The sequence below is a fragment of the Anguilla anguilla genome, chromosome 14, assembly GCF_013347855.1.
Source record: "Anguilla anguilla isolate fAngAng1 chromosome 14, fAngAng1.pri, whole genome shotgun sequence".
In the NCBI taxonomy this organism is placed as follows: Eukaryota; Metazoa; Chordata; class Actinopteri; order Anguilliformes; family Anguillidae; genus Anguilla; species Anguilla anguilla.
In genome coordinates, this window is record NC_049214.1 from 29515784 (window position 1) to 29542663 (window position 26880).

The window sequence follows — 26880 nt, forward strand, 5'->3', positions numbered from 1 at the left end:
CGCGCATCCGCGGTGGTCTGGGCACAAGCACGCCACTACTGACAGCATATTAGCCTCGGCGGAAGAACTACAGTTTCAGTTTGGAACTATTACACACATTGTTGCAGAAATTCGCGAGTTCTAAGCCACCGTTGGTCGTTGTCTGGCACACATTGCCAGTGTTCGAATGGTACAGCGCACTGCCTTGTTTTCGTGTTGGAAAACCATCCGATTTTTAAGTGTCGGGCAAAAACATTCCTCTTTGCAACAACAATGCCCTGCACAGACGACAGCGAAGACTGTTGTTTTACTGCGAAAAACGAATTGCACACACAGAAACATAGTTAACTCAGGAAAAAATGAAATCGCACTAATGGCGCAGGCCATTATCGAAATCCTTGTTTACGGTATTCGTGCAGTGGGAAGGCTTCATGTGTGCTATTACGCCGCGGACCTATCAACGCAGTGTTACTTTTGTCGCCAGCCCCTAGAATGTAAAGTTAAAAAGTGAAGTAGGTTACGGCTGTGACGTGATTTATTGCGATTGAAGGACACAACAATAGTCGAATCTTACCTGAATTCGCCGAGTGAATTCGCTTTACAAAGCCCTGCAGAATACGGAAAGTATAAACATGGCTGTTACTTTAATCCGCGTTGTGCAATTTCTATTTTAACTGTACAAACGTCTCCACACTGACTCACACGGTCGCGTAGCTCTCTCTCTCTCTCTCTCTCTCTCTCTCTCTCTCTCAACTTTCTTTCTCAACTCTCTCTCTCCTCTCTCTCCAACTGCTGCAGCATGTTATGCCACGCAAGTGCATAACCTACACGCAGACGGACAATAATGTTTTATGCTTCTGTGGGAGGGGAATGCAATTCTAAGCAGTTTTCCTGTGCGGTCACAGACAAGGATACTACAGAGACGTGTAGATTTCTTAAGTCCTTGTCTATGATGTCTCAACAAAAGAGAATGTGCTCATTCGAAGTTTGTGTGTCACATCAAATTGCGAAATGCCAATAATTTATTATGGAAATAATCTGAAATTCAGGTGTGTTACACTTTCTTTTTTTAAACGAATACACTATATGTTTGAGCAATTGTCTGCATCTAGCGCTTAGGGTGTAGAGGTGTAGGAAATGCACTTCATTAATAGAATTATTATTATTATTATTATTATTATTATTCTGTTGAAAAAATTGTGTTCACAAATAGAATTTTTAGAATTTTACATTTCAAACTGAATTATTCCCCCCTTTCTGTGTGTTTCTTGGTATTCATGTCTGTTTGTAAATGTAAATGTTATTTGCTCCTAGAGAAATTTCCCCATGGGGATAGTAAATTATTATATCTATCCGTTTACCTATCTGCCTACAGTGTGTATTTTACAATCAATATTTATTTTAAGTCGCAAATATACAAAAACTTGTACATTTTGTAAAAGTAACTTGACAACTAAGTACAAACATATCATTTCGTAAGTGTCATTTTTCATCAGCTGTTTAAAAGACACATTTAAGGGGGGCACTACAGGTGAAAAGGATGGATAGGCCACCTGTTGGCTGGGTAGGTCAATTTTGAGATATGATATTTAGCTTCAACAGCTGCTATAATTTCAGAAAATATCTGAAACAATGATCAGAACCAACTCTAAATGGTTTATTTAGATGTTTTTATACCAGCTGCATCAAGTATTACTAAGCACAAAACTAGCTTTACCAGCCGTTTTCTCTAAATGGGATATTTCCTTTTTTCTTTCCCGACTTATCCTATAGACACAGCTATCAAATTCAACATGGTGCTTCTTAATCAAAACGTATTTGTTTTAGCACACTTGGTTTCATTTATTTGGGTTCACTTTTAATTTACTCTTCCCTGATTATTTCTTACCTTGTGTTTTGAGGCTTATTCTGGGCCTTAGTTTCTCGGCTGAATCTCTAATCTTTCCTTACTCCAGTTTTGACTCTGCCTGAACATACTTTCTATTGTTTTATTTCTATGTTGTATTTTATTGGTTAATCTCATGTTTTATTATGGGATGCATAATATTGGAGTTGGATATAATTGTATGAAAAGCGCTATATAAATAACATTTGATTTATTTATTGATAGTTTGAATTTTTGTGGCAATTAGTACTTAGCCAGCAGGTTAGCTTCCACACAAAAGAAAAATGGTGACCCAAAGCTTTGAAAAACGTGTTCTCTGTTGGCTGAAATAGCATCACATGTGCACTTTCTTATATGTCCATTTTACCTGTGTAGCCAAGTATCCTGCAATTGGCTGCTTTGGTCAGACTACTTTGATTAAATGTTGTTATTACAGATGTTACCAATGTAGCCAAATGTCCAATGGAAAGAATTATTGATTATGGGACTGGAGCATTTGTAATGACTAAATTGGACGGAAAAAGAAAAAATGTAAACTCATTTTTTGCACAAAGTGAGTGACCACAAACATTAATAATAGTGATTGTATCGAAAATACTGCAAAGTAGCGTGTAGAGGTATTTCATCAAATGGACATGGTCCGCTGGCAAGTAACACGTCTGTCACTGAGATGTCACTGATCTCTTTCACAAACTTTAGGACAGCAATGAGCTAGTTCTGCTTGCTTTACAACCTTCCTCAGAAATATGAGGCATTTATAAGGAATGAGTAGTGTGTGCATAAGGACTGGCCCAACACAAATAAATGTGAATGGCATGTCAGTTGCATTCATGCAGTTGCACTCGGAAGCAGCCAAACAAACTGAAGGTTAAGTTTCACAGATTTAGAGATAAGTCAAAAAGCCCTCCCAAAGTAAACTCAGTTTAGTGCTTATAAGCAAAGGTATTCTGCCTTATTTACAATGTAATTATGGTAGACCTGCCACTGAACTCATGGACTCATTTGCACCAATCGAAAGTTTCGTTTTCTACAGCAAACCACAATTATTGGCTCAAGTCAGTGACTCATAGACAGCGTTCAGAAGAATAGGTTTGGTACCTTGCCACCAGAGCATGGTGAATGTGTTCGCATATCAAGTCCGAGCTCTGATGAGCAGCAACCCTCTTTGAGGAAGCACCCGGTGTTCCACCGCAATGTTTTCTTTTAAAATTCCACCGTTAATCTTTGTGGTGCCATCCCTAAACTGTCTGCACATCATCTCAAGAAGAGCCCAAGCGGGGAAGACTGCCAATATCTTCATCAGAACAAAGAATAAATAAAATATCCCTTTCTTGTAGGGAATTAGTCTCCAGTGACACAATTTCTCAGCATTTCATGTCCATTTTAAGCTTGCTTTTCTGTTTGTAGCCTCGAACTTCAAAATAGTTGTAAATTCAGTCATTTCTCATTTTCAGCTAGTGTGAGGGTCAGGGCTAGAGTACTGCTGCAGGTTTTGAAATGGTGTCCTGACACAGCACAGCCACTCTTGTTTGGGCTTGTGGGGTGGGTGTCCCCTTCCTCACTGCTGAAGGGGTAAGTGAGTGTCAACTGCTGTTACGTTTCACAAATCAACACTACGGTGGCCTGCTAGTGGCCGGACTCTGCACTATCTATTTTGCATTCTCTTAATAGCTCATCCCCATTTTGACTGCCCGCCTCAACTGTCCACTGATGGACCACTGACGGCGGGCTACTAGTGAACAGATAGTGGCGCCCTGTATGTTTGCTGCCTGGGAACGCCCCTTCCCGCCTGCAGCATTTGAATAAGAGTGCTATTAGCTCCCTTTTAGCTGTGGACATTACTTTAGTTCAGTGACCTGTGAACATTTGTTATATTGTACTCAACGCTTACACAAGCTTGTTTGAAGGTTTTACCCATTTTTTTCCACTTTTAAAACTTTTTTGCACACAGTGTGCTGTGCCAAATTGTATCTGAAGGCCCATCCTGTCATAGAAACATTTTGTTTATTGTGGGAGCTTGCAGACTAGCATGTGATCTCTTGCTCTTGCCCCACTCTGTGCAGGAGTCTGCGATCAATCAGCTGAACTGCGCAGTCACTGCGTCCCAGGACTACTGTTTGTGTACAGCTGGTGCACCCTCCCATCCGACCAATGGATGTGGAGAAACTGGAGAAGTTTTCTACTGAACAAACAAAGGAAGCGCTCCGCCAATCACAGAGTATGTTAGTAACAACCACTCGAGCAATGCCAGTAGTGATTGGTGTATACTTTCTGGCTAATACCTTGAGGGTATCGACAGTAATGACTATCAGCATTGTTGTAACTGGGTATATTGGTGAGGGGTTACACCTGAGTGTGTGAATGCCAGCAGTTCACAATGTGCCAGTCACCAGAAATAGAGCCCTCTGTCACAACAGACGTTGTTCTCACCACCCCAGCAACAAAGAACTTTCTGTCCTTTCACCCGTCGCTGATTAGAAGAGAAATGGCTCCGCATTCCTCCGGCGTTTCCTCTCCACCTCTCCGTTGTTTACGGGTCGATTTTGTGTACACAGGCGCGGAGCGGCAGGGCTTTTTGGGAGCCGGACCAACCAGTTTTTCAGGGCTGGAGGCGCAGTGTTCCTACGGTTTTAATAATCTCCCCTCGTCCCGGACCTGTCATCGCTGACGGGCTGCCTCTGCGGCCCGCCAAACACAGGGCTCGGCGTAATCGCCAGCTCATCACTCAGGCCGCTGAAGAGCCGCCGCGCCGCCTCCGGCTGCCGCGCCAAATCCGACAGGAAGTTGTTTTACGAGACTCCTCCCGTGCCTGCGTTCAAAAACCCAGGTTTTCGAAATGCCGGGCCGTGATCCAAAACGCAAAGTGCACACGACTGCATACCCGAGCGTGTGACAGTGAGCGCTGCCCTGGATACTGGTGAGTAATGCAGACGCATTGCCTCACTCCCTCTCATCTGCACATTCATGTGCATTTCTTTGCTGGAATTTATATTTGCCAGCTGACTGGCGCCTTGCGTGGCAGCCTTTCGCCGTTGGCGTGTGAGTGTGTGTGTGAATGGGTGAATGAGAGGCATCAACTGTAAAGCGCTTTGGATATATAAATATATAGATAAAAGCGCTATATAAATGCAGTCCATTTGCCATTTACCATTTACTTTAATACCTGAGGCTGTGATCTGCCAAACCGTCTCTTTGCTTTGATAGATTCCCCATTGCCTCTCTGCTGCCATTTGGCCTGTCTTTAACAATTGACACAGCCACCTGAGAATGTGCCCCCCTTTGTATCTGGATTTCAAGATTTCAACCCACTGAGGAGTTTTTACCTCTTGCTGGAATTATGGAGGGTCAGGTCTTTACAAATTTCTTTATATTTCCTGTTTCATCTTTCTGTCAGTGTCTCTGTAAGAAGCACTATACGGATGTAATGGAATTGAATTAATTACCACAGGGTAGGAGAGTGCAAACACATTTTTTTTCCATTTAAACTTCCACTTCCTCTCCCCACTTCCATTAACTTTGACCTATGAAGTTTTAAAACATTCATCAAACTTTCTGATACATTTTAAAGAGGTCATCAATAGGTCTAGTGTTAATTGTTCATTTCTATCAAGCTGGTGGAGGAGATAAATACTTGTTGACTCCCCAGCAAACAAATGTAATATACACTAGTGCTGTTTACACCCAGAGACACCAACCAAATGGGAGCAAACATCCTGAAGATAGAAGCAGAATGTAAAAAACCCTTTGGTATGCTGTGTGTGTTGGGAAATGCTGTTAAAAATGATTAGTGGTGCACTAAGCAAATTAGGTGTGTGGGTAAGAGTGTGGGGGCCAGACATGCAGCTACAAGTTCTGCTTGTCATGCAAATCAGAAAGATAAAAAAAAGAGGAAATAAAGAGATAAAGGGCCAGAGACATAAGGCCGATTTATTAGATGTTGGTCTTAAAGGGGTAGAGGAGACCTGGATGCTCTGCCGGGTCACTACCGAGCCTGACCCTACCTGGTGTGGCGTGACACACCCCCCTCTGGTACACACACACACATGTGCGCACACACATACACGAGCCTGAGCACACACAAGTGTGCAGACACACACACACACAAACGCACGCACGGGCATACCCACACCTGCACTCTCTCACACAAACACACACACACACACACACACATGCGCGCACACACATACACGAGCCCGAGCACACACACACACAAAGAGACACACCTGCACACACACATACACATGCGCGCACACACATACACAAGCCCGAGCACACACAAGTGTGCAGACACACACACACAAACAGACACACCTGCACACACACACACAAATGCACACACAGGCATACCCACACCTGCACTCTCTCACGCAAACACACACACACACACACACACACACACACACACACACACACACACATGCACGAGCACACATGCACATCTGGATTGCCCCATTAGGATTTTACTCATGGCTAAGGTGATATGCCATCTGTAGTATTTTCTTACTAAGGTTATAGAGGCAGTTTGCATACATGCTGATATTCAGTAATATTGAGGTTATAGGCAGGTTGTAGACATGTGACCAGCCAGTAGGCCATCCATGAACACTCTGCCACCTTAACCATTCTGCTTAGTATGCTAACACAACATTACTGTAATTGAAGATGCTCATTTTATTTAAAGTGACAGTGCCAAAAAATGGTAGATTGTGATGATTAGAAAGCATGGCGGTCCTGCCCCATGTAAAATCAGTCCAGAGGGAAATATGAGCACCCCCACTGCCATTTGGGACATGGAGCAACAGCCCGTTTACATTTACATGAGGAATGTCTCTTTAAAATGGAAGGGTTTCCTGACAGACAGTTTCCTTTAAAAAAAAAAGTATCCATAATCTGGTCAATTTACATGCATCACTGTGCTTTGTCCCATATTCAGGCATTGCAGTGTTGCAAACTCTCATGTAAAGACAAGAATAAATTCATTCATTTTGCAGGCAAATGGTTTAAACAAACCATGCTATATTTGTAACAGACAGTTTCCATGAAAGGAGCCTGTCTTCGATGGTCAGCTGAAAAAATGTCTGTAGGCAGCACGTGTTTAACATATACTATTTTAAAAGTTTTTACTGTCCCACAGAAAACAATCTATATGCTTCCGAAAGTCCATCCAAAGTATTTGTATAAATCCTGCCCGTTCGCATGAGAAGGACGGACAGTTAAACGCACTGCGGAATATTGCATTCTCTGTGCTCCACCTGCTGGAGGACATAAGTAACTGCGAAACAGAGAGGCGCAGTCTCTTTCAGGACGGGTGTTGCCAACCTTGGTCCCGCGGCCCCCAAGTATGGTCTGTTATTTTCTGAAACATGTTCTTGATATAGTCAATATTATTCAATATTTTTTCTGGTCTATATAATAATATAATAATCCATATATTATCAAATAGTCAACATATTATCAGGTCTTTATCTGATGAATTGGAGAACCTCCACCTGAAAACAGCAGTCCTAAATCCTGAAAGTGTGGACAACTGGTAATGAAAATAACTGGTTGCGTCAGTAATTAAGTGGTTGTTCTTTATGCCAACTGCAATACTCGTATTTTCGTAATTTTCATATTGAACAACTAGCCTATTTAACAATGTAAAATCAATGTTTGTGCGAATATTGGCCTGCAGTGCTTCTCAATGAGAGCGCTCATGGGAAGTCAGTAATGCTCTAGCTACACGGGTCTGGCCCCCAGGCTTGTAAGCACGTATACTATTTTTTCAAAATAGCCCAACAGAACCCCTTCATTAATAATTTGAATAAAGGGAACTAAGTACATGTCTAAGTTACACATTTTTGTTAACATTAGCTCAACACCAAAACGATTCAAATTTCCACTTAATATGTTTGATTAGCCTACGCCAATCAATTTTTAGCTTGCAAGCTAAAAGCGTCAAATTCTATCAATAACCGTTGGCAAGCTCGTAGCCAGTAACGTGTAAGCTAATTAACGGTACCGTAACGTTAATTTGACGAGTGTTCGCAAGAGAAAAATGACAGTTGTAAAATAGTCAAAATCTTAAAATAGTCATTTCTTGTGGGGGATAGTCTGTCGGACAGATATGCTTATTTCGCAAACGTTGCTGTTTGTTGTGGTTACAAACTGATCTGAAGTATACGAACCTTTGTGCGAAAGACAATGCTCAAGAACCGTGTAGGCTACGTCACAACAATAAAAACCGCGATCAAAAAGTTTTGTTTTGTGACGTCACAGCATATTCGGCACATTCACACTGCATATAATTTCGCTATCAATTCATGATTAATCACAACAAGGTTGAACGGAGACCGACCAAGACCATTGCATTCTATTAGAAGAAATGCGCCGTAGGTTTTCGCTGTTGTGCGTCCGGTAAGCGAAATAATTTCGTGGTTCTCATAATGAAGAAAATTATCATGTCGTTCTTCAAAATGTATAATTATGTTTAAATAATAGGTGTCCTTTTAATGGCGCGGAACAGACCTAGTATAAGCACCGTGTTCAATGTTTTGTTAAAAGTCACTGTTATTGAAAAAACAATTGTTAGAGAAGTTACTTGTTTAAAAAAAAAAGCGTTATGAACCATACATCCGTCGAAAAACCACTTTTTTATGTATGGGCCCAGCTATTGGATGATGAGGACACCTGAGGCAGTAGGTGGCCCTGACGACCAATTGCGAAGAACATCTCAACCAGCTGCATAGAGCAGGTGGCCCTGACAATTAACTGGAAAGAACAGCCTGCACTGACAACCAACTCCATAGAACAGGGTTGCCTGTCTGTGGATCTGCTCCCAGGGGGGTCCGTGCAGGACAGCCTGACACTGTTCAACATCAAAAATCGTCAGTCAGTGCTGAATGCTGTGCTTTGTGGTCTGCGAGGTCAGTGCTGAATGCTGTTCTTTGTGGTCTGTGAGGTCAGTGCTGAATGCTGTGCTTTGTGGTCTGTGAGGTCAGTGCTGAATGCTGTGCTTTGTAGTCTGTGTGGATGGTTTGAATATGTTACTGTTCTTTACGGTCAAGTCAGTGCTATGTATTACTATGGTCTGTGAGCTCCCTGCTAAATGCTGTGCTTTGTTGTTGCAGGTCCTGTGAGGTGGTGTGTCTGTGCTACGTGTGCTTTACACAATTTGCCTCTGTGGAGCAGAAACTACAATCACTGCCTCTTTCAGCCTCTCAGTCTCTCAGTCAGTATCCATCTTTCAGTATATGAAGCCTGGACCCTGAGACTGGCAGCACTTACCTGGCTAAGTAAAGGACTCTTCAGTGTCCAGAGTGCTGGTTATGCAGCTCAAGCACTTCAACTTGAAATCCAGCCTGAAGTTGGAGAAGCTGCAGGACAATGCTATTCTGTGAGTACAGCACAGGGAGCTGCTATTCTGTGAGTGCAGCACAGGGAGGAACATGCTATTCTTTGAGTACAGCACAGGGAGGAACGCTGCTATTCTGTGAATACAGCACAGGGAGGAACGATGCTATTCTGTGAGTACAGCACAGGGAGCTGCTATTCTGTGAGTACAGTACAGGGAGAAGCACTGCTATTCTTTGAGTACAGCACAGGGAGGAATGCTGCTATTCTGTGAGTACAGCACTGGGAGCTGCTATTCTGTGAGTACAGCACAGGGAGGAACGATGCTATTCTGTGAGTACAGCACAGGGGGAAGCGCTACTATTCTGTGAGCACAGCACAGGGAGAAGCGCTGCTATTCTGTGAGTGCAGCACAGGGAGGAACATGCTATTCTTTGAGTACAGCACAGGGAGGAACGATGCTATTCTGTGAATACAGCACAGGGAGAAGTGCTGATATTCTGTGAGTACAGCACAGGGAGAAGCGCTGCTATTCTTTGAGTACAGCACAGAGAGGAACGATGCTATTCTGTGAGTATATTACAGGGAGGAACGATGCTATTCTTTGAGTACAGCACAGGGAGGAACGATGCTATTCTGTGAGTACAGCACAGGGAGGAACATGCTATTCTTTGAGTACAGCACAGGGAGGAACGATGCTATTCTGTGAGTACAGCACAGGGAGCTGCTATTCTGTGAGTACAACACAGAGTGGAACGATGCTATTCTGTGAGTATAGCACCGGGAGGAACAATGCTATTCTGTGAATACAGCACAGGGAGAAGCGCTGATATTCTGTGAGTATATTACAGGGAGGAACGCTACTATTCTGTGAGTATAGCACATGGAGGAACGATGCTATTCTCTGAGTACAGCACAGGGAGAAACGCTGCTATTCTGTGAGTACAGCACAGGGAGAAGCGCTGCTATTCTTTGAGTACAGCACAGAGAGGAACGATGCTATTCTGTGAGTATATTACAGGGAGGAATGATGCTATTCTTTGAGTACAGCACAAGGAGGAACGATGCTATTCTGTGAGTACAGCACAGGGAGGAACATGCTATTCTTTGAGTACAGCACAGGGAGGAACAATGCTATTCTGTGAGTACAGCACAGGGAGCTGCTATTCTGTGAGTATAGCACCGGGAGGAACAATGCTATTCTGTGAATACAGCACAGGGAGAAGCGCTGATATTCTGTGAGTATATTACAGGGAGGAACGCTGCTATTCTGTGAGTACAGCACAGGGAGGAACGATGCTATTCTGTGAGTACAGCACAGGGAGAAGCGCTGCTATTTTGTGAGTACAGCACAGGGAGAAGCGCTGCTATTCTGTGAGTACAGCACAGGGAGGAACGCTGCTATTCTGTGAGTATATTACAGGGAGGAACGATGCTATTCTGTGAGTACAGCACAGGGAGGAACAATGCTATTCTGTGAGTACAGCACAGGGAGACACACTGCTATTCTGTGAGTACAGCACAGGGAGAAGCACTGCTATTCTTTGAGTACAGCACAGGGAGGAACAATGCTATTCTGTGAATACAGCACAGGGAGAAGCGCTGATATTCTGTGAGTATATTACAGGGAGGAACGCTCCTATTCTGTGAGTACAGCACAGGGAGGAACGATGCTATTCTGTGAGTACAGCACAGGGAGGAACGATGCTATTCATTGAGTACAGCACAGGGAGGAACGATGCTATTTTGTGAGTACAGCACAGGGAGGAACGCTGCTATTCTGTGAGTATAGCACAGGGAGGAACGATGCTATTCTGTGAGTACAGCACAGGTACGAATGCTGCTGTTCTGAGAGTGCAGGTTAAATCCGATTGTGGCTACATGTGCAGTTATGTGTTGGAGATCTGCAGCCAGCATAACTGATGTCTGTTTTAGGGGTGCTGGTAAATGGATCTGGAGAGAGCAGTTCAACAGAGACCACGGGCCAGTCTCTCAACGCCAAAACACCAGAGGGCCAGCCTCTCTCAGCCCAGAAACACCAGGACCAGCCTCTCAACCCAGAAACACCAGGGCCAGCCTCTCAGCCCAGAAACACCAGGACCAGCCTCTCAGCCCAGAAACACCAGGGCCAGCCTCTCAGCCCAGAAACACCAGGACCAGCCTCTCAGCCCAGAAACACCAGGACCAGCCTCTCTCAGCCTCAGGTTTCTTTAAGTCCTTACTTCCAGGAGCCAGATTATTTTAAAATAGTGTCTACAGGCCAAATATGTACCATTTATTTATTTATAAGAGATATATATTTTCATATTTCAAATATTTCATATTTTCATCCTCAAATCCTGCCTACCACCCACACTGGACCCCTTCCAATTCGCCTACCGTCACAACAGGAGTACGGAGGACGCCATCTCCACAGCATTACACTCCGCCCTCTCCCACTTGGATAACAATAACACCTATGTAAGAATGCTGTTCATTGACTTTAGTTCAGTATTCAACACCATCATCCCCTCCAAACTGATCACCAAACTCGATGACCTTGGTATCATCCCCTCCCTGCAACTGGATATTAGACTTCCTAACCAACAGACCCCAGTATGTTAGGTTAGACAACCTCACCTCCTCAACCCTCATCCTGAGCACCGACGTCCCACAAGGCTGTGTGCTGAGTCCTCTCCTATACTCCCTCTTCACCCATGACTGCACTCCTGTACATGGCTCCAATACCATTATCAAGTTTGCAGACGACACAACGGTGGTTGGTCTCATAAATAACAATGATGAGACAGCCTACAGGGAGGAGGTCCAACACCTTGCGGCGTGGTGCGCCGACAACAACCTGGCCCTCAACACCAAGAAGACCAAGGAGCTCATTGTGGACTTCAGAAAGACCAAAGGAGGCACGCACACCCCTGTCTGCATCGACGGGACGGAGGTTGAGCGTGTCACCAGCTTTAAGTTTCTGGGCGTCCACATCTGGTCAAGAAGGCTCACCAGCGTCTCTTCTTCCGGAGGAGACTGAGGAAAGCCCATCTGTCTCCTCAGATTCTGGTGAACTTCTACCGCTGCACGATTGAAAGCGTCCTCACCAACTGCATCACAGTTTGGTACGGTAACTGTTCTGCCTCGGAAAGCACTACAGAGGGTGGTGAGAACCGCCCAATGCATCACCGGTACTCCACTCCCAGCAATTGAGACTGTCCAGCACAAGCGGTGTCTGCGGAAGGCGCGCAGCATCGCCAGGGACACCTCTCACCCCAGCCACAGACTGTTTGCCCTCCTTCCCTCTGGGAGGCGCTATAGGAACCTCCGTTCTAGGACCAGGAGGTTCAGGAACAGCTTCTTCCCCTCAGCTGTCACCTCGCTGAACTGTGCACCACGGTGATGGCCCCCCACCCCCGGATACCCCCCTGGACCCCCCAGCCTCCCTCCCCACTCAACTTACTCCAATGACTGGACCTTGCACTGCCGCACCTTGCTGATAATATATTTAACATATTTATATCTATCCATTGTCTATACTGTTTATAACTGTCTATACTGTTTATACCATATTGTATTCATATTTGTCATATTGTATTCATATTTATTCACTTTCATACTGTATATACCTTAGCTTTTCATATTCCATATTCTATATTTATATTATACGTATGTACATACACCTTACTGTACTTTACTGCTTCTTTTGCACTTCTGGTTAGATGCTAACTGCATTTCGTTGTCTCAGTACGTGTACTCTGTGCAATGACAATAAAGTTGAATCTAATCTAATCTAATCTAATCTAACATTATTTCTTTTATTATTTACTCTTCAAAAATTGTTGCCAGAAGACGGTATGTAAGCAGATTGGAATCACTTTTCCAATCAAATCTCTTTGAGATTGAGATGAAAAATTGGATGGAAAATTTTTGATCAGTTGTTTAGAATTGAACTGCGCAACATATTCACTGGTTAAAAAGTGTACATATGTTTGAACTCTTGTGTTTGCGTAAGCAAACCCCAGGCTTAAGATCACTCTCATCTGTTATTCTGTTTACTGTTATTATTAATTTTTTAAAATCTACACTCCATTCTTGTGTGCTTTGTAAGTATGACATGATCCACTATAGAACATACACACTATCCTGACATACACCGTTATCCTGACGTATGCAGCTATCCTGACATACACCGTTATCCTTTTGAAATATAAGGCCCCTCTTTCAGCCTCTTTCAGAGGTCAGCCCCGTGGTGTCAGACAATGAGAACCTTTTGGCCCAAAGTGTCCAAAGCCAATAAATCAGGTTGAATTTCTGTCCAACACCCCTTCCACCTCTGCCTTCATTTGATCCCCCCCAACCTCCTCTCCCACTCTTTTGATTCGTCTTGCCTCAGGGATTGAATTTGGGGGGGGGGGGGGGGGGGGGGGCTCAGTGTTAATTAGCCACGCTGGGGCAGAGAGATACTTGGGGCTGGGGGAGAGGGGAGTCCTAATCCGCCCTAATTGGTCCGATATTGCCTGCGGTAACACTGCTAATCCGCGCCATGTCCCCATTCTGCATTGTGTTACCCGTGATTCTGCTCATCAGCTGCATGGCCAATTAGCATGCTGGGGGTGCCTTGTGTGGGCGTGTCTGAGCAGCCACTGGGGGCTGGGAGCAGAGGGAGGTGAGGGTAGGACCTGTCCATGACATTTGTGTTCTCTTACAACAGCAGTGCGGAGTTGACACTTTGACACTTGCTCTGTTGTGAAATTGGGGGTTCAGGGAGTGGTGGGGTAGGGGGGTGGTTTGGCACCCCTGGTTATCCTTTTACCTTTTCAGTGGTGTCAGAGATTTAACCCACTCTGCATTATCCATGCGCCATCTCTTTAGATTCCCCTAATCAAGAGGTTTTACATGATAATGGCGTTGTACAAGAAGAGGCTTCTATTTGCTTTGTTGTTGTTGTTGTTGATTTGGATTCTCTCTTTGCCCTTTTTGTGCCCATGCTTTCTTCACTTATCTCTGAGGTTCAGAAGTTGCTGTTGAGTCTTTTAAAACCAGACTAACAGGATGTTATTCATGGAAAGCAATTTTTTTTTTCTTAAACCTTGTGTTTAAAGGATGCTAATTTGGGTGTTAGCCATATTGTTATTTCTTATTGTGATGTGCTATGTGCACATTCAGACTCACGTGTATCTCCTTAAGTCATTAAAATAATTAACAAATTAATAACAATTAGACATTTTAGACAAATCAACCAAACATATTCATAGATGTATATTAGATTTAAAAATGAGAAATGAGTTGCCAGCTAATAAGGGAACATTCAATTTTATTACACTCTCAGTTTTCATATTGTCTGTGCTATTAGACATGGGACTGCCATCTTTATTTGAAAATGAATGCTAGATGTGGGTTTTATATTCACCTGTTTTGGGCCTGGGAGGGAGGCAACAATACAGTATTTACCCATTTTACCCCCGGGCCAAAAATTTGCTCTTAAAATAAACCAGAACTCAAACTCAAAGGAGAGACTGCCTTAGGTCAATGCTGAAGCGTACGTCTTTGAACGAAAAACGTTCAAAGAAGCTTGTTAGTCCAGTTGGGTCAGGAAGGATGTTATCTCCCGTGGCGCTATCTTTGTCAGGACCTTACCAACGTCCGGCGGTTCTGATCTTTTGGGAACAGACGATGGAAATGAAGATGGCACGTTGCGCTCCGCCCGTGACACTAATTCTTGTGAACGCGCGATAAGCGGTTGGGCGAGCAAACACCGCCAGATCGGATCACGCGTCTGGCCCCCCGGACCGAACTGCGCCCCGAGGCGTAACTGGGAGCTCAAGTGGACCATCGGCAAATTTACTGTGAAATTTGGGTCCGTGTAAATACAACACGCCAGCTTCAAAGACTACCCCAGGGGATGATATTCCGAAGGCTATTGGAATGATACATTGGGGGGGTTATAGGAACAGAGCACGAGGCTTTTTTGTGTCCTCCCCCTCAGGCAGTAGGTAAAATGGGTGCCTACTTTATTTGATAGTGGAGGAGCTGCAGGACTATTATCCAGTGAGGTTGATGTAAGAAACTCTACTACCACCAGCTCAACCTTATGAGAACTCAGATATAGAGCTACCAGTTTAATACTACATGTGAAAACAAACTGTTTATGAACAATTTTTGAACAGAGAGTTATATGAGATTGATTTCTCTGCAGGTCTAATTGTTTTAATTTTAAAATACACATGTACACACCTTCATCATAATCTTCTGAATCTTTGCATTTCTTTGTGGTTTATTTTAGTTTTCTTTCCAGTCCCGATTCCAATGAATTATATTCTTTCTGTGTGTAGCAGGATAAAAGTGCATTTAGTGAATATAATACAGGCCACTGTGGCTGTTTGTCAAATTTTAATTTCTACATATTTTTTATTTTTGTTTAATAAATAGGCTTTATGAACACATTCCACAGACATTAATCAGATTCAGACTGGTTAGCAGTTGTTGTGGGAAAATTATATGCATATTGCCTCAAAGTCTCATGTGAAAATCATATGGTGATTAGGTTCTGGGATGGGTTGCCAAGTGCAGTAAAACCGCTCCTCCAGAAGGGGAACTCTGTTTCTCTCTGTCAGGGCCTCATGGTTTTCCCCGTTACCTTTCTTGCCCCTGCTACCTGAGCTCCTGTGAGTGATCAAATGGAGACCTGCTCTCCTCAGTGCTCATCTTTATTTAGTGCATCGCAAATGAAAGATGAGCACTGAGCACTCTTTTATACTTGTCTGTGTGAGGCAGTTTGTGTGTAACACACTCACAAATCGAAACTTCAGAGAGCCAGAAGATATTGTTTTTAATTGCTTCTGTGCGTAAAAACCTAGGCCAAAGAACATCAGACTGGACAACTGTACAAGAACAGGAGGCAGGATCCAAAAAGTCCCCCTGGGGCTAAAAAAAAAAATAATGACAGCATGTCAGTATGGATCTGTTTCCCAGGAAACGGCCAGACTCCAGCCTGCATAGAGAAGACAGTGCAGTACAGTACAATGCTCTTCTCAATGCACGTTTTCCTGGCCGACCCCTTCTTATTTCCTCATAAGATAAAATCCCTGATGTAGCCTTCAAAAAACAATTTCAAATGCCCATGTACAAAGGTTTAATTTGTTTAATAAAAAAAGATAAATAAGCCATTTTAAAGCTGGACTCCATGTGGCCTGCTTGTGTCTAATTTTTTTTTTTTTAATTTGCATCTCAGGATCTCAGAACCTCTGCTCCAGGGCTCTGTAAAGTTACCCTGCACAGGCTGTCTCTCCCATGGGACCATATGAAAATGAGCATGTGTGTGTATGCGTACTTGTGTGTGTGAGTGTGTGAATGTGTGTGTGTGTATGTGTGTGAGTACAAAGCTGAGCAATTGCTTTTGCATATATATTCGTAAGTCAGAGAGCAAGCTCATGTAAAGGATTACTGAAAGGGTATCCTTTCAGAAGGGACTGCTGCTTTCTGGCATATCAGAGAACCGCAGTGCCCACCACACCACAGTAAAACAAAAACCCTGCTTCTCAAATGTAGCTCATTTATTTAGCTTCAAAATTCTACTGATCTGTGTTCATTTCTTAATGCAGCCGGGACATAAAGAATGCCGCTTCTCTGTCAGGGACAGAAGGTTTGATACTACCACAGCACTAGTGCCAGTGATTCAGGTATTTGGGCGGTTGAGGTAGCCTCTGTTGAAGGTAAGGGCTGGAATGATTATCTGTGGGCAATCACTTTTTTTAAAGCCATGCGGACTAATAAAATGCAAAAAAAAAACATATCTCTGAGTGGCTTTTTGCCCCTCATGCAAAGTTTTAAAAGCAGTCTGATATTTGAAGTTAAAGGAATAACAATGAAGGGAGTGGAATCTTGTCTCATATTCTAATATCTCTTTTCCTGTCTCTGGGTCTCTTTAAATATGAAATTGCCAAAGTGTGATATTAAGTCCATGTGAAATGGGGACGGCTGGTCAGAAGAGGCAGGTCAGGCTGGGGTGCGAGGGGCTCCTGGAATCACTCCGGTGCGGCCCCCCCGGCGTGGGGGTGAGCCTGGACAGAGGTGGGGTGGACAGGTCCATGAGGGCGGCTGGGGGGGTGCTGCAGGGGCTCATGGAGGCGTTGGAGGTCTCAGAAGCGGGGCCGGAGGGTGACCCCCCCGGCAGCGTGGAGCCGTCCGACGCCTTGTCGGTCCCCGTGCTCTCCTGGCGCAGGAGGTTCCGCCGAAATTTGGCCCGGGCATTCTGAAACCAAACCTGCCAGAAAATACATTTAAATTTACATTCTTCCAGCTATTACTTTTAAATTTGGCTGTTCTAGTAAGTTATTGCATTGCATTGTGCATAAGCTTATATTTTAATTTTTATGTGCAAGCATGAAAAAAAAATTTGTTGTATGAACACCCTTCCAATGCTAGTTTTGCAAATATATAGCATTTCATTCCTGGAATATAAACGATATTAAGCCGCAGTTATTTGTCATCACTGTGGGATTCGTTAAACTTCATGTTCAGGTCTGGGAGCGTGGCTCTCACTTGCAGCACTCGTTTAGTCAGGCCTGTTTTCTGGGACAGCTGTTTCAGGTCCTTCGCGTCGGGGTTGTGGTTGATGGCAAAGTAGGACTTCATGGTGCGCAGCTGGTGGTGCTTGAAGGAGGTCCTCATGCGCTTGGACTTGTGGGAGGAGCTGCAGAGTGAGGAGTCTCTGTCTGCCACGTCTCCGTCAGTCTCGCTGCAGGGGAGTGCTTTGGGGGGGGGGGGGGGAGGGGGGTACACAATGGGAAGGAGGGCTTAGTGCTGACAGTACTGACAGTTATATAAACATTCTTTTCTTGCCACCACAAATTTGGAATGTCCCTTCACAATTGCAGGCCCCGCCCATCACTGTGAAGTCATCGGTAAACTCAGGGAGGGGCGTGTGAGCCAGTGTGTGTTCCCCGAACAATAAGCGGCCTGTCTGTCTGTTGCACTGCGCAGTCCCACAGCTGAGCTGCGCATTTACTGCACAGGAGCACAGGAGGACTGTGCAGCCGGCACAGGTAAGACTGCTGCTGCTAAGCAACAGCGTGGGCAGCACCCCACGTCCGGGCCAGGGGTCCCCAATCCTTCAGGGCCCCTGAGCCACTTAATGATTAAACATATTTTCTGTGACCCCACACCTCGTTCAGAAATGTAGCCTGATGTGAATTCAAATATGGAATAAAAATGGCATGTATACTGTAAAAATGTATTTAATCATAGCTCATTCAGAAATCTAACCTATCATTTCAAATATGGGATACATAAAGTATGTCAAAAAGCATGCATGCTATAAAAAGCTCAGTGAGAAGTTGCATGGTTTCTTTCATAGGCGTAGATTTCAGGGGGAACGTAGGGCATACTTCCCCCTCAATATTTAGAACATGTGCATTTGTCCCCCCCAATAAAAACATGAAAGAAGCATTTCCACCATGAATTGATGCAGAAAAGGCACAAATTGTTGCATAAAAATTCACCAGAATGCAGGAAATGAAGTGTTTGACGCTCTAAATTTCCTGGGGGAGGCCCCCAGACCCCCCGCTTAATGTGTCCCCCCCAATGTTCAAACGAAACCAAAAGCACTGGTTTCTTTTGACAGGTGTGCATATCGGCAGAAAAAAATGACTGGCCAGTTCTTTTCCCCAGTCATGTGTCCTTATTAATGAAAGTCAGCATCTCCAGCAGCGCAAACACAGAGGGTCTCCTTGTGGTCAACACGGTGTATTACTGTCATTTAAGAACAGTTTGTTCTTTTAAAGGAATCAATAGCTTCCATTATGTATGCTAATAGCACTGTCATTGGTAGTTACAGTGCTCTGGTAGGCTAGCTATAGTAATTGTAGGCTAACAGTAGCTAATAATAGCTAATAACTAATTACCTGGTAGTAATGAGATTAGTAGAATAGGGAAGGATAGTAATGGTAGAGTTTTCATAGCTGTAGTAATACTTTGTCATCATTGGTTCCTTATTGTACATGTTCACAAAATATTGACTATATGCATGTTTATATGCTACATATGGTATACTTATTTTCAGGATAACATATCTTGTGCCATGGGATGCACACTATTAATTAAAGGAAATGGCATTCTGCTGATAAAAGTAAAAACATGTGCTTTCTCATGAGGGTTAAAGAAAATAAAGACAAACTGCCAAATGTGCAAAACACAAGCTTGTCTGCAGTGTCTTGGCAGTGTGTGAAGTGTTGCTGGAGGTACAACAGCTCTGAGGAATATCACAGGCAAATAGCATCTATTCAGTATATACAGAATAACACTTCAGTAATCGGCCCAACGTTTGTATCTGTCAATATTCTCAACAAATGTTTACTCACACAAAGAAATGCAAAATGTATTTTCAGACATGACTGAGTGTTATTAATCAATGAATATTTAATAAGGTGTGTTAACATGCAGGTATTATAAACAGTGAAATATTGTATTTTGATATATTAAAAAAACTGAAAATTAACTGTCATCATTTTTTAATAATCACTAGTGTGATTATAATGAATGGGTGATTTGCAGTACAAAGATTAAAGTAAAGATTCAAGTAAAAACTTCACTATGACAAAAATTGAACAAATTTAAGGGTTACTCAAGTTTTGTGTGCATGCTAGATCAATTTGATTTTTGATTTTCAGTCAATTCAGGAAATGTACTCAATTTAAATTTGCTCATTGAAAAATCATCATAGAATGCTAAAGGCATTTTTAAATCCGCTGATTTAATTTAAATCTATTTAATGAATTAACAAAAGTGAAATGTAATTGACCCCACACGCGTGGTTGTTTATTTTGTTTTTCTAAATTTACAAAAGATTAAGTCAAAAATATCCTTTTAAATGTGTCATGACAACGCGTACCCTTAGGGGGCAGCAGAGTTCCGACACTGAAGTTGGCTTCATAAAATCGCAAAATAATAGGTAGCTCACAGGGAATATCTTGGAAAAAGGGGAATTGCAGGACAAACCTACGGATTCTCTGGGCGATTTAAGAGTTAAATACTCTACTGGCATCATAGATTTGGAATAGCATATTAGAATATTGAAATATTTCGGTGGACAGGATACCCCATGTCTTATGGAAATTAGATATATTTGGAAATATGGGTACCGAAATTATTATACCATCAACATATTGACAAAAATACAAACTACTGCTGCATTAAGGTATTGCAATATATTTATCTTCACATTTTCCAAAAACTTCACATTTTTTGGATGTATTCAATTGCTATATAGCCATTTTTTTATCTAAACAAGCACGAATTACTCATTGATAAGTCATTCATGATTTTTAAAAAAATTTTGCTTCACATAAAAAAAAAAACATTACGTGAAGAAGTTAAACCTATCGTCATATTCCACTATATTTTCTATAAGCAGTTTGTCTGTAAGCTGACATTAAATGTATTGTGGTGAAAGCTGTTATTAGCCTACTGTTCATTAAAACAGTCACAATCACAATCTACGCGTCTGATGGTAGCCTACCAGACATCGTGTATACCGGGATTCTGACTTGACAGCGACCATCTCCAATTAGTGCGCTGTCGTTCCATTGTATTACAAAAGAAAAAAAAATGTCTTAACCACAGGAGATTTTCAGTCGGAAATCTCACAGGGGAGCAATTAATTTGGAGTTTTGTTCGGGACTCGGGAGCATCTGTGTCCAGATTTCCGCCATCGATTTGCAAACTTAAAACTCTCCATCAAATTATTATTCAACAAGTAGCCTGCTGGTTTCTGGGGCTACGTTTATATGTTATGTTTCATGTCTAATCAGATTAACAACCCAGGCAGAATAAAAATGTATCATGTAACCACCTTAGTCGGAATAGACTACCCCATTCCGACTGAAAATTCATTCGGTTTGAAATGGGTGTTGTAAACCTTTTTGTTAATCCGATCGATAGGAGAATGCTACCCATGTAAACGCTTGCTGTGGACCTGAAATAAAGTTAAATTGAATTGAATTGAACCCACTACTTAATTTGAATAGAATAAATATTGTTTCTGCGCTGGTCCATTCACAATGTAAGTGACTTCGACCAAGAGACAACTGATCTGTGGGCGACTCAATTTTCCTTTTGGAAACTTTAAAATAATTAAAAAGCGCTGAACACTTCCATGGTTGAAAAGCGCAAAATAATGAGTGTGGAAAAAAATGAAGGAACGCGGAATCCACAGAACTATAGACTCGTCTTCTCCTATTTAATAACTGTAGGAGAATTACATTCCGTTGACACCGCTGCCTGATAGACCATGTAAGAACATTATCAATGGAACTGTTGTACACACCATACGACGCATATTTGGAGATATTTATAGAAATTAGTAGCTTATTGCGTACTCGAACGCCAGATGAAGTTAGCTAAATCTTGGGGTTCTGCGCACCCCAAAATGTATAAGCATTAGGCTAAAGCATTTTCTTGTTTAAACTGCAAATTTTTTGGTCTCTTTACTGTCAGAAGTTTACTAACACAGAAGTATTAGGAAAGTAAAGGACTACCCCTCCAAATGTAGACAATGTAACCTGTTACAGCATTCACATTGTGACATGAAAAGAAACACCACCCCAACCCAAATCCAAAAACATCTACAAATGCAAATCTGAAATAAGTGTGAGCTTGTGGATAGGTTTTGTAGGCTACACGTCTGTGGGAACACATTAAATAGGCCTATAGCATACACAGGCACAGCCAGGGGTTTTGGACCCAATAAAAAGATCTCACATTGGGCTCCACCACCCCAGGCCATCCCATCTCTGTAGTTACAGAATCACAGCACAGTTTTTGAGTTCCCCTGTCAGTCAGGGCCCTTGGAATCATCAAAACTCCAGATACAGAGGTTTTTGTAGAGTCGAGCCCTCACTCGTTCACACTGAGTGGGCGTTCCCATATGCCAGCACCGGTTTGACGGTTTGCGATGGCGGGATTCATGGACGGAACTCAAACTCTGCATTTATGGGGACTCCCAACGCGTTCATTGCTACTTCTCTTCCTTTGATACATTTAGCAGATGAGATAAAAGCTCGCATTTTCTTGTCAGACAGTTGTTTATTTGCTTAATTTATTTAAAAAGTCTCGAATTAAAAGGCCCGAGTTCAAAGCCTCGTTCATTAACCACCGTACTACGCTTCCAGCTTGCCATAAACATTAGTTGCGAAAAGGGTGTACTACCTGCGTTGTAAGCTGCCGGGTCTGATCCTGTTCCGGTGTTTTTTCTTTTCCTCGGCCTCGCCTTTTGTATGGTACTCCCGCCGTTGTAGTAGCTCAGTCCTAGCGACCCGAATGCCCCTCCGTTGCATGGCGCTACATCCTCATGATTGAAATACGAGTGGTATCCCTCCTCTATGAGCGTCTGAAAATGAAGCCGACAGTAGACGAAACCGTCCTTCATCCCGAAATGATCTCCCGTGGTCAGCATTTTGTTGCAGGTCGTGCAGATGAAGCAGTTCAAGTGATACACCAAATCCCTCGCGCGCATCACCATCTCCGACGCCGAAATGCCAAGGTGGCACCTGGCGCACCGCTGAACAGAGAAACGCCTGCACGAGAGAGTGGTGTGTTTCAGTAAACAGGTCAAACGCGCCAGGACCATTGTAGTACCCAAGCAACTTTTGTACATCACGAATATCAGCGACTCTCAGAAACTTTAACATTGAAGGTGTCGTTTATACACAGTCTACTACAGGCATATTAATGACTTGAGTATAATTCAAATTATGTAGCTGCTCAGGACAGATTTGGTTACTATAATAATAATGATAATAATAATGACAACAATAATGTTTTTTTTAATATTTGTTGTTGTTATAACTGCAGAGGTAGCCTATGTGACATATTTACCTATAATAGTCTTCTTTGCAAAAAATGTTGCTGTCCTTACTGAAGCAGCTGAGCTCGGACGCCAGGCTAAGCTTGCATTCACAGCACTTCAGACAGCGCATGTGCCACTGTTTGTCCACCGCGAGCAGGTAGTAACGGTCTGAGATCTTTCCTTCACAGCCCGCGCACAGAAAGGCGCCGTCACCGCTGTAAGTGGAGGCGTTCTGCAAAAAATATTAGAAATATTCCAAATAATAGTGAAATGAAATAAATAAACTTTAGACAACAAGAAAATATACAACAATAATCTGAGCAGGAAATAGAATACACCATATTCGTAATTGCATTTGGCATCCACTGAAAATTTAAAGGGGAAGAATAAGTAGCCTATCGTTCGCCAAATAATTGTGGAAATGAATCCAAGCGCTGGTAGCAGTTGAGGTCAAGGTCAATTTAAAAGGAAAAAATGAATTTTTTCATTAGCCGACAAGAGAGAAACGTGCAGTTTAACAAATCTTACAGGTGTGCTCCTATCAAACACTGGGCATATTCGTGCGGGTTACAATGATCCAATGCATCTTTTAATACTCCACTATCAGCTGTACTTTAACAGTCAACTGGGGCAGAAATAAGCCACTTCATTAATGTGCATTTTAAAGCATACCTATAAAGGTTCTTGTGTATTTGGACATTACAATTTTACAGACACGTTTAAACCTAACTTTTATGTTTAGCATTGTAGTATTTTTCAATATCGGACTATTCCGACACTCGCGGGGCACCGCAGAGATGGGCTATTCAGTAATTTTTAAGAATGAAATAAATAAAGATACTGAAAATATTGAATTAATCTTACATTTTTAAAATTTCAATACATCGCAAACCATTACTTTGTTGTAGGCTACAATGTAGACGTAGTGTAACACCCATTAACTAAAAAAGAAGCGTACAATAGCTTTAACCAATTGTTAAACAACAATGCTATATGTATTGTAGGCCCCTAGCTTTGATAGGTTTCCCATGTTCGTCACTATGTGGATGCTATTGAACTTTGTCAATTAAGTTTGTATTTAATAGCTTATTTCTGATGCAGCAATTTGTAGCCATCTCTGAAATGCAATGCAACAACCCTGGACCGTTTCACGTGATAGAAAATTTCATGCATCCTCTTCGCTTTTTTCTCCAGACAGTGTATTTTGAGCATATCTCCAAGTAGCGCCTGTACTTAACGGATCTCCGCGCTCACCTACCGTGTCGTTTTCCCCCATGTTTATAGTAGAACTGATTGCAGTTGATTCACTCTTTCCTCTCCAGTCCATTCCGTCAATGAATACCCGCACTTCGCCTCCAGGGAGGCCGTGGAAAAGCATTCTTGCAAGGGAAGGGCAGAAATTGCACGCGCTTTCTTCAGATCGGGAACCCAAAGACGCAGCTTCCATAAGATGCATAGGCTACCTTGCGCGTGAACTCAAGTAGAGTGCGTCCTTCCTGCTCCTGCTGCTGCACATAGAAATTCCACTCCAAGAACGTATCTGGCTCAACGAAGAATCAACGAAAAACAGAAAATGGTAAAACGTTGCATCCTGTCTTGCAACTTGCATAATGTGTCAAAAATTGAATGTTAATGGGTATGACCAACCAGGTCCATTCTGTATAACCATGCTCGTCGCTTTTGTAGTATTACTATATCCCAGATTTGGCTCTGTACAGCCTCTGTCCGCGTTAAAGTTTTCTGTCTCCTTTTGAAGTAAAAATACCAAATGTGCAAGGAAGAATTCCCAGAGAGAACTAAAGCACACCATATATTACAACTCCTATGATTAATTCTGGTACCGATTTCTCAAAACCTTCTGTATTTAGCATCTATCCCGAGTTATACCAAACATATCCCGACGTATTTGTTTTAAAATAAGAAAATGAAAAAAGTCGTAAAATCAGTTCATCGATGTTTCCTTATGATAGTACCTGTTTAAAACACTTTATATAGGGCTACTGTAAAACATTGGCTGTTTTCATAAATGAACGACGGCACCAGCACAAAATGCTCTTTAAAACAAGTAGTTAGCAATTTCTTTCCTTTGTTGTTTTATTAGTTCACATCTTTAGCCTACTGGCAATTTGTAGCTGCAGGCCAAAAAACTCAAACTTGAACTGTCTGCGGGCAGGCGCAATGTTTGTTGACGCTGTTGCAAGATTCTATGGGTAGATACTACTCAATGTTGTTCATAAGAAGGCACAATGACATTAAATATTGATTATATACTATATTAAAACATGCATTACACATGTCAAGACTGCTGTCTTTGTTTTGTCGCTTAAGGAGTTTTTGCTATTATACGAAGTTGTTAGCTTCTGAGATTTAGAAGAGGAGAAGCGTCTGGTGTTGGTCGAATAATCCTTGTATAGACTCCGGGCTTCCTCCTCGTCCAATTCCCATTCTTCCTTCTCCGTTCTGACTCCACACACCACGCCTTTTCTACTGGGAGAATTGCGTCACGCCTCCCACAACCACGGCCACCGGGTGTCCAAGATCCCAAAATTCTAATTGCGAAGGCGACAGATTTTTAACCAAACCCGGACTTTGCTTAAAGACAATTATGTTTGGTTTTGGACTTGCACGGGTCATATTTCATATTCACATTACATTTTATCCAGAGTGATTCAGAGAGTCGTCGATTATTTTATTTATTTTACATCAAATGAGTTTACATAGCTTTACTGAGCGATTCGGTACAAACGCAGCGTCACAGCTGGGATTCGAACGCTCATATGATTTACAAGAATATCCCAGCCTATAGCGCAATGTTTTCCCCCATATGCTATTTTCATTTTCTTCTTCTATTCTCAGCCCTATTTGTCTATCTGCTATTAATGAAGATTAGTAGCCAATCAGATGATGGAATATATACCAACAAAATAGTGTTATTGTTGTTGTTGTCTTTGTTCTTAGCTCTTAGTAGTAGTCGGCTAATAGTAGGCTAGTGCTGCTTGTAGTGGTAGGCTAGTAGTTGTAGTATAATTAACTGCTTCAACTTATAGGCGAATTACTATAATTGTAGTAGCCTACCGCCGCCTTCTTCTTTTTCTCCTCCTATTTTTACTCTTCTTCTTCAAAGTATTTTTAATTTATTAAGATTCATTGGTAGTATTGCTCCTTAATATGATTATGTATACTGTCCCTGTTGTGATAAAAAAACTATAATAGCGACAAGTAGAAATAACAGCCTATAACTACGTCAGCAGCATGTGTAATCACTCTTGAGTTTATCCCAGACAAACGTATCCCAATAGGGTGAAACTAAATTCGTATGTTGCTGATGTCCATAAAAATGTAGCAAATAGCAGTGGGAAACGTCCGGCAAAACCTGAGCCGAGTTGTGTTTTGTGGCAGGAATATTATACTGGGTAGTCATAGCAACAGAGCTGTGGGGATGGCACATTGTGGGTTCCTGAGAACAACACCGTTGGGAGAAGTGTTATCACAACTGTGATGGCAGGGCATTGGAGTGTGGGGCCATGGCAACAGTAAGCATGCGATGTTAGCTACGATTTCTGGACAAATGTTTCACTGATTCATTGAGGGCTGGTGCTATGTCGGATGTCTTGCATGCGTGACTTTTTTATTTCTTAAGTCCACGTGTTTAGGTTGAGGTTGTAGTTTTTGGTGAGGGAAAACTATTATACAGAGAAACTAGACACAATGTAAACAGTCTACCGACGCTAAACGGGCTATAGCAGTGATAACCAATCCTGTTCCTGGAAATCGACCTTATCCTGTAAGTTTTCATTTCAACCCTAGTTTGGTACTGCGCCTATACTAATTGGCTGTAGCTGTTGAATGAGGTATG

General features: G+C 42.5%; 2 protein-coding genes across 3 annotated transcripts in view; both read right to left on the reverse strand.

Annotated features, from left to right (window-relative positions):
- Positions 1-818, reverse strand: part of nek6 (NIMA-related kinase 6) — a 33708-nt gene extending 32890 nt beyond the window's left edge. The window contains exon 1 of one of the 2 annotated variants that reach the window (XM_035392282.1): positions 554-818. The gene's annotated coding sequence lies outside the window, so the exon portion shown is untranslated. The remainder of the gene's footprint in view (positions 1-553) is intronic. The other variant, XM_035392281.1, reaches the window with a different exon arrangement.
- Positions 819-16719: 15901 nt separating this feature from the next.
- LOC118212345 (LIM/homeobox protein Lhx2-like) lies at positions 16720-25460 on the reverse strand. Its single transcript, XM_035390129.1, has 5 exons — positions 24283-25460; positions 23054-23256; positions 22385-22752; positions 17723-17931; positions 16720-17444 (listed from the first exon to the last, which is right to left on the reverse strand). Exons 1-5 carry the CDS (start codon positions 24478-24480, stop codon positions 17163-17165), a joined length of 1260 nt encoding a protein of 419 aa, XP_035246020.1. The 5' UTR covers positions 24481-25460; the 3' UTR covers positions 16720-17162.
- Between the last annotated feature and the right edge of the window lie 1420 nt (positions 25461-26880).